The sequence below is a fragment of the Cherax quadricarinatus genome, chromosome 99, assembly GCF_038502225.1.
Source record: "Cherax quadricarinatus isolate ZL_2023a chromosome 99, ASM3850222v1, whole genome shotgun sequence".
NCBI lineage: Eukaryota > Metazoa > Arthropoda > Malacostraca > Decapoda > Parastacidae > Cherax > Cherax quadricarinatus.
In genome coordinates, this window is record NC_091390.1 from 11,877,936 (window position 1) to 11,887,370 (window position 9,435).

At 41.5% G+C, this 9,435-nt stretch overlaps 1 protein-coding gene across 1 annotated transcript; it reads left to right on the top strand.

The window, feature by feature from the left end:
* Window positions 1–3,835: 3,835 nt before the first annotated feature.
* Window positions 3,836–9,056, top strand: LOC128704748 (uncharacterized). Its single transcript, XM_070105417.1, has 2 exons — window positions 3,836–3,841; window positions 5,126–9,056. Exons 1-2 carry the CDS (start codon window positions 3,836–3,838, stop codon window positions 6,308–6,310), a joined length of 1,191 nt encoding a protein of 396 aa, XP_069961518.1. The 3' UTR covers window positions 6,311–9,056.
* The last annotated feature ends 379 nt before the right edge of the window (window positions 9,057–9,435 follow it).

Sequence of the window (9,435 nt, forward strand, 5' to 3'; positions counted from 1 at the left end):
TTGTTTCAGTCGTAATATTGCTGGCCAGTTGTGAATTGTTCCAGTCGTTATATTGCTGATTGTTAATTGTTCCTGTCGTAATATTGCTGGCCAGTTGTGAATTGTCCCAGTCGTAATATTGCTGGCCAGTTGTGAATCGCTCCAGTCGTAATATTGCTGGCAAGTTGTGAATTGTTCCAGTCGTAATATTGCTGGCCAGTTGTGAATTGTTCCAGTCGTAATATTGCTGGCCAGTTGTGAATTGTTCCAGTCGTAATATTGCTGGCAAGTTGTGAATTGTTCCAGTCGTAATATTGCTGGCCAGTTGTGAATTGTTCCAGTCGTAATATTGCTGATTGTTAATTGTTCCTGTCGTAATATTGCTGGCCAGTTGTGAATTGTTCCAGTCGTAATATTGCTGGCCAGTTGTGAATTGTTCCAGTCGTTATATTGCCGATTGTGAATTGTTCCAGTCGTAATATTGCTGGCCAGTTGTGAATTGTTCCAGTCGTAATATTGCTGATTGTTAATTGTTCCTGTCGTAATATTGCTGGCCAGTTGTGAATTGTTCCAGTCGTAATATTGCTGGCCAGTTGTGAATTGTTCCAGTCGTAATATTGCTGGCCAGTTGTGAATTGTTCCAGTCGTAATATTGCTGGCCAGTTGTGAATTGTTCCAGTCGTAATATTGCTGGCCAGTTGTGAATTGTTCCAGTCGTAATATTGCTGGCAAGTTGTGAATTGTTCCAGTCGTAATATTGCTGGCCAGTTGTGAATTGTTCCAGTCGTAATATTGCTGGCCAGTTGTGAATGGTTCCATTCGTAATATTGCTGACTTGTTGTGAATTGTTCCAGTCGTAATATTGCTGGCCAGTTGTGAATTGTTCCAGTCGTAATATTGCTGGCCAGTTGTGAATTGTTCCAGTCGTAATATTGCTGGCAAGTTGTGAACTGTTCCAGTCGTAATATTGCTGGCCAGTTGTGAATGGTTCCAGTTGTAATATTGCTGGCCAGTTGTGAATTGTTCCAGTCGTAATATTGCTGGCCAGTTGTGAATTGTTTCAGTCGTAATATTGCTGGCCATTTGTGAATTGTTCCAGTTGTAATATTGCTGGCCATTTGTGAATTGTTCCAGTTGTAATATTGCTGGCCAGTTGTGAATGGTTCCAGTTGTAATATTGCTGGCCAGTTGTGAATTGTTCCAGTTGTAATATTGCTGGCCATTTGTGAATTGTTCCAGTTGTAATATTGCTGGCCATTTGTGAATTGTTCCAGTTGTAATATTGCTGGCCAGTTGTGAATGGTTCCAGTTGTAATATTGCTGGCCATTTGTGAATTGTTCCAGTTGTAATATTGCTGGCAAGTTGTGAATTGTTCCAGTCGTAATATTGCTGGCCAGTTGTGAATTGTTCCAGTTGTAATATTGCTGGCTAGTTGAGAATTGTTCCAGTGGTAATATTGCTGGCCAGTTGTGAATTGTTCCAGTCGTAATATTGCTGGCCAGTTGTGAATTGTTCTAGTTATATTATTGTAAGTTTTAATTAGTTCCAACTATTGTTTCAATTATTGGACAAACAGTAAAGCAAATTTAAGTATATTTATGCTATTTTTATGAGTCTCATCCTGATGTAAACACTGGACATAGGTTTAATTGTGATTTTATTCTGTTGACAGTGCTGGGAGACGTGTGAGCTGCTGGCTTCCAACTTCCCCATCTGGAGCATCACCTGTGGCCACCGAGATATATGTGTGAGAATCTAAGCTATAATTATCTGTAAAGTAAAAGGACACAAGTGCAACTAATGTGACATTTATTGTGGCAACGTTTCGCTCTCCAGGAGCTTTATCAAAGCTCCTGGAGAGCGAAACGTTGCCACAATAACTGTCACATTAGTTGCACTTATGTCCTTTTACTTTACATATTGTCGGTAATTCTACCAACTTTATTATAATTATCAAATTTTCTTTCTAGTACGACAATGATATTTAACTACTGCCTGTAAACTTGTTAGGGAGAAGAACACAAGTGCAACTGATGTGACATTTTATTGTTGTAACGATAAAAATGTTGATAAATTAGACACATATGCAACTCTTGGGTATCTTTATTGAGGAAACGTTTCGCCACACATTGGCTTCATCAGTCCATACGAAGGAGAAACTTGAAGAACAGGAGGAGAATGAGGTAATCAGTCCCTCAACCTTGAGTCGATGTGGTCAGTCCATCAATCTTGAATAGAATACGGCATACGTGCGGAGAAGCAGCTTATAAACTGTATGGCAGGAGAGGTGCAGCAGTCATAGGTGGTGTTACATTTGTTCAATGTGGAAGTAGGTCGTGCCCAAGAATTAGGCAAGCGAAGAATTCCTAAGTATTAAGATCCCAAGAAGTTGCAGTGTCTGACAGGTTTGTAGATGAATGGTTCAGAGAACCGACATGTTGATAAATTAGACACATATACAAGCTTTATAAGCTGCTTCTCCGCTGATATGCCGTATTCTATTCAAGATTGATGGACTGAATACATCGACTCAAGGTTGAGGGACTGATTACCTCATTCTCCTCCTGTTCTTCAAGTTTCTCCTTCGTATGGACTGATGAAGCCACTGTGTGGCGAAACGTTTCCTCAATAAAGATACCCAAGAGTTGCACATGTGTCTAATTTATCAACATGTCGGTTCTCTGAACCATTCATCTACAAAAAATGTTGCATCTGATGCATGAATCACGAGCAAGTGATACAGAATGCAAAACAGCCACAGAGGGAGTTGAACTAGAGCTCTAGGCTTTTCATGTTGCAATCAATACATGAGCTTGCAAAGTTACAGAAATGAGTAAGGAAATTTCAGCAGACTCGTTCCAAGGGACGCTATGCTAAGACTGAGGGTGGGAGAGGTGGACAACATTCGTTACCCAGACACACGAGTGCCAAGTGCCAAGAAAGATTAAGTATTATAGGAACCTAGAATAGTCAGCCCAAGAGGAAAGATAATGGAGTAGTTAACTAGCTAAATTCACAAACCATACCCCCGGCCGGGATTGAACCCGCGGTCATAGAGTCTCAAAACTGTAGCCCGTCGCGTTAGCCACTAGAGTCTAGCTAAATTCACGTTTGTAACAGGGTTATCAAAATCATCAATCGGCCTTCGGAAATATACAGGACTTTACATTCTGAATATAACTGTATCTGGCATTCGTCATAAAGAAAACTCCTCTCAGTAGTAGTAACCAGTTACCAGTAACCAGTGTACCAGTAGATGACTCACTACCAACCGTCTCTGCCTGAGTCACTGTCTGTATTCATATTGTGCTGACCACAGCAGTATTCAAAGACCCCCTCACATATGGGTACTGTGGGCGGCCAGTCAGTTATACAAGAGAGAGCAAGGAGATAGGTCACGGCTGTTTGGGCGCTCCCCACATTATCCGTAATTATACGTACTACCAGCCTACGTGAGTATTACTTTACCCTATCCACGTGTTCGAACTCCCACATGATACATTCTGGTCTACACACATTATAAACTCTCAAAAAACCACAGTAACGAAGACACTTATTTTTACTCTAGTTACATTGTTGGAGTAATAGTGGATATATGAACACACGTTCGTGGTCATCCTATATACTATAAAATTAAATATTCTATCTACCCTGTGGATCAGAACATCTAAAATTGGAAGTTTAAAATTAACTTCTTTCTCTACAGTAAAATTAATAGAGAGGACAAGATGGTTACGTCTTGGTAAAAATGTATTAACTTCCCAATAATTCGGCCAAAGACACAAGATGTCATTCACATATCTGAACCACTTAGCTTCACGGGGCAGAATATCTTTCAACGGTTTAATCTCAAACATGCATGTATGTATATATATATATATATATATATATATATATATATATATATATATATATATATATATATATATATATATATGCAATAAGATCACAGTAAACAGGTGATTTCAGAATAGTTCCTTGATAATGTGAGTAGTCACGAAAGCGCTTGGAATTTCTCTATTCTTTCAGAGTGGTTGTTTTGCATATATATATATATATATATATATATATATATATATATATATATATATATATATATATATATATATATATATATATATATATATATATATATTTGTGTGTGTGTGTGTGTAAAACAAGCCACAGGGGGGTGGAAATCTTTACCTCAAGTACTTTCACACTTCCCAGTGGGTCATCAGGGGCTACGCAATGTTTCAAGGCAGCAACTGAAGGAGTAAGGGGAAGTTTTCTCAGAGTATCGCAGTGCGGGTTTGTCACCTGCCGCAGTCTCTCTCGGAAGGCTGCTGCAGGTGACAAACCCGCAAGGTGATACTCCGAGAAAACTTCTCCTCACACCTTCAGTTGCAGCCTTGCAACATTACACAGCTCCTGATGACGCACTGAGAAGTGCGAAAGTACTTGAGCTAAAGATTACCACCCCCCTGTGGCTTGTTTTACACACAACACACACACACACACACATACACACACACACACACACACACACACACACACACACACACACACACACACACACAAAAGCACTCACACACATACACACACACACACAACACACACACACACATACACACACACACACACAACACACACACACACACACACACACATACACACACACACACACACACACACACACACACACACACACACACACACACACATATATATATATATATATATATATATATATATATATATATATATATATATATATATATATATATGTGTGTGTGTGTGATGCCTTGTAGGTAAAAACTTGTCAGTTATCAAGAACTCATTTAAAATTAAGTCCTTCTAAAATTTTTTATTATACGTTTAAAGATTTTTTTTATTTATGTTAATGTAAAAATGAACAATTTTGTACCAAAAAAAATTAGAAAACTTACCTGACCTTATAATAATTGCAATATAATTTAGCCTAATTCAACTAAATATATTTTAGATAAGTTTACAATAATTTAATAATAAAAAACACAGTGAAATTGTTTTTTGTCGGGTTCCTAATGATTTTTGCGAAATTACTGCACACACAAATTTTCGCTTGCCTTATTCGGCAAGAAGAGCATTGCTATTTAAGCCCAAATCGCAAGTTTTACCTATTAGGCACTTTCAGGTTGTAAAATTTATTTTGTGTTTCAGGATGCTGGGTGCAAGGTAGCGTGTAGTTTCTACTCGTCGCACCCGAAGTCTGTGGTGCCACTAAGTCAGCACAACTCTCGTCTCACTCTCGTCTTCAGTGGGTCTGCTGCTCAGTGGACGCTCTCCTGGGGTCGCGACTCTCCCAGGGAGCATGTGGTGTTCGCTCTCTTCACCCGCAGTCCTGGCAAGTTCTGGGAACTTCGACTGCAGACGGCGGACTTCGGCGCTGGTTTAGAAGACGTTCCAAGCGTATCTGACATGAAGCTGGTGGCTGTGGCTGAGTCTGGTGTTTTGTCTGTTATTATCACGCCGTACGCCCCTACTACTCATCCCAAGAGTATCACAAAGGCTTCACTTGCGTCTTCCCAATCCCAGTCTTCGGGTGAACATTCTGAGACTAACGGCATTGAAGTAAACGGAGGTGAAATGTGGCCACTTCTTCATGAAGCGGAAGTGGAAGATTCTGGTTTGGTGGCTGCTCACGTGTGGTGGCCACCACAGAGTCCTCGTGGTGGAGACTACCTTGTTACCTGGGAGGTTGAGGGTGGAGGCTTGAAGGGCCACCTGTACACTGACTTACCTGAGGTTGATCTTACATTGTGGCCAGAGACTGTGTATCACGTGCAGGTTGAGCTGGTTACTGGCCCTCGCGGTGAAGATGTCACCTCTGTACAGCTTACACTCGACACCCATAACATCACCCTCGCTGCCCACGCTGTTCAAAATGACATCATGCCAACACTACCTTTGGTTCATAAAGCTGTTACGCCAATACAGCTGGAGGTCCTTCTTGGCGTAGGTGCTGGTATCTTAATGGCACTGCTGGTTGTGGCGGCACTGATCTGGAGGCGGAAACACGCTACTGGACTCACTTATGACACCACCTCCGCCAAGAGTAGGGCTTCGCATCGCACTTTATCGGACCCCTCGCTAGATGAGTCATTTGTCTTTAATAAGCACAAACTGCCAGAGTCCAGTACTGGCTTAACCGCTCTCGTCCGCCCGCCTAAGTTCCCCATCTATAACCTGACACCACCCACACACCCTTCAACTTCTCTCCTGTGCCTGGTACGCCCTTCCCACACTCCTGTCAATTTGTATAGTGATGTGCCACCCACCCAGTTGACCCGAAACGTCTCTAACATATAGGAACAAATGAAAAGAACTGAAAAATAACCAGGTTCAAAAAGTGCTTCGCCTAACTTCTTGTGGGAGATTCCATGAGTCAACGACCCCGTCGCCAGTTCCAGGCCCCTTTGTTTCTTGCCAAATTATTAATGCCATTTTTTCCTAGACTCACAGTTGTACTTTTAGACAACATAGCCCAGCTTATCAGGGACTGATATGAAGAACCTACCAAGTACCCTCTTAAAGAGATCTAGGAATCTAGTGGTAGTTTCCCTTATGTATGAAGGTAGAAGTTTGTCGTGTATATAACAATGATTCTTGCAGTGCTGGAGTGTTCTTCAACAGTAGAGTCTTATAAAGTAGGAATGCTCTCCAACAGTGTACATGTGCTCACTATCATAAGGACGTCACAGTGTAGGTGCACTCACCAACACAATGTAAGTATATTTACTTATATTATGAGGCTGTTCCTGCATGTTCGATAAATTATTCAAAAGCCTGGTTTACAAAGAAACTGTATCTGATGTCAAGTTCGGGTTCAAGAGTGAAGAAACTCCTGAAGTCTGTGCCAGATATGTCACAGGAGTGCTGGTTCACGTCTGTGCTCATTATTTGTAAATAGATCTGTGGTTCCCAGTATTTTCTCTGGGTATTCAAAAAGCCATTTGTGTTTATGGAAGACATTTGATACATATAATAAGGGGAAAGATTAATGTTTGAAAGAAATATATGTGGTGTATGTGTGTATTTGTAGTGTATGCGATTTATTTGTGTTGTGTATATGTCGTGTAGTAAGGAGAAAATAGTGGAACAAGTGTGAATGAGGTGTACTTAAATCACTATAATTATTATAGGGAAAGAGTGCTAAGAAGCAGGATTGCAAATCACCTGGATTCCCAAAATCTGCACAATCCAGGGCAACATGGGTTCAGGGCAGGTCGCTCCTGCCTCTCACAACTACTGGATCACTATGACATGGCCTTGGATGCACTGGAAGAAAATCAGAATGCAGATGTAATATACACAGACTTTGCAAAAGCATTTGACAAATGCGATCATGGCGTAATAGCCCATAAAATACGTGCTAAACGAATAACTGGGAAAGTGGGGAGATGGATCTTCAACTTCCTAACAAATCGAACACAAAGAGTAGTGGTCAACAGAGTTAAATCGGAGGCTGCCATAGTGAAGAGCTCTGTTCCACAAGGCACAGTACACGCCCCATCTTATTCCTTATCCTCATATCAGACATAGACAGAGATATACACCACAGCACCGTATCATCCTTTGCGGATGATACTAGGATCTGCATGAGGCTGTCATCTGCTGAGGACGCGGTTAACCTCCAAGAAGATATAAACCAAGTTTTTCAGTGGGCCACGGTAAACAATATGATGTTCAATGAGGACAAATTCCAACTACTCCGTTATGGAAAACTGGAGGAGATAATAACTAGAACAGAGTATACTACTGACTCCGGCCATACAATAGAGCGGAAAAATAATGTAAGGGACCTGGGAGTAGTAATGTCTGAGGATCTCACTTTCAAGGATCACAACAGTGCCACGATCGCACGTGCAAAGAAAATGATAGGATGGATAATAAGAACTTTCAAAACGAGAGATGCCAAGCCCATGATGATCCTTTTCAAATCACTTGTTCTCTCTAGGCTGGAATACTGCTGTACATTAACATCTCCATTCAAAGCAGGTGAAATCGCAGATCTAGAGAGTGTACAGAGATCCTTTACTGCACGTATAAGTTCTGTCAAGCACGTTAACTACTGGGAACGCGTGGAAGCACTTGACTTGTACTCGTTGGAACGCAAAATGCCCCCAATAAAAAGTAGGGGCGCCATTGGTACACTAAGGGAAAACACCATAAGTGTCCGGGGCCCAAAACTGTTCAACAGCGTCCCATCAAGCATTAGGGGAATTGCCAATAAACCCCTGGCTGCCTTCAAGAGAGAGCTGGACAGATACCTAAAGTCAGTGCCGGATCAGCCGGGCTGTGGCTCGTACGTTGGACTGCGTGTGGCCAGCAGTAACAGCCTGGTTGATCAGGCCCTGATCCATCGGGAGGCCTGGTCATGGACCGGGCCGCGGGAGCGTTGATCCCCGAAATAACCTCCAGGTAACCTCCAGGTAATCGCTAAACCAGTATGGGTCATGGGGCTCTTGGCAAATGGGAGGTCCTAGGATCCTAGGAAAGTGAGGGTAGCTCAGATTCCTTGGAACATGAGCCTTTCACTTACCTCAAGGGGCTTCAGTTACTGCAGTGGTATCACGGATTTCATAACGTACATTTATATTGTATACCTCTTCATGGGAGGTGCCTTGGTGGCCATGAAAAGCTCTTGATCTAAGGATCTAGAGTTATCCAACCCTTGTATTGAACCATATTATCTCCCAGTCTTTTATTGCTATATGATCCTTACAGGTTTAGCGGTTCCTCATAGTGATTTATTTGATGTTGACACAAAGTGACACATAATGGTCAAGATGACACTAGGTGACACATTATTGTCAAGATGACACTAGGTGACACATTATTGTCAAGATGACACTAGGCGACACATTATTGTCAAGATGACACTAGGTGACACATTATTGTCAAGATGACACTAGGTGACACATTGTCAAGATGACACAAGGTGACACATTATTGTCAAGATGACACTAGGTGACACATTGTCAAGATGACACTAGGTGACACATTATAGTCAAGATGACACTAGGTGACACATTGTCAAGATGACACTAGGTGACACATTATTGTCAAGATGACACTAGGTGACACATTGTCAAGATGACACTAGGTGACACATTATTGTCAAGATGACACTAGGTGACACATTATTGTCAAGATGACACTAGGCGACACATTGTCAAGATGACACAAGGTGACACATTATTGTCAAGATGACACTAGGTGACACATTGTCAAGATGACACAAGGTGACACATTATTGTCAAGATGACACTAGGTGACACATTGTCAAGATGACACTAGGTGACACATTATTGTCAAGATGACACTAGGTGACACATTGTCAAGATGACACTAGGTGACACATTGTCAAGATGACACTAGGTGACACATTATTGTCAAGATGACACAAGGTGACACATTATTGTCAAGATGAC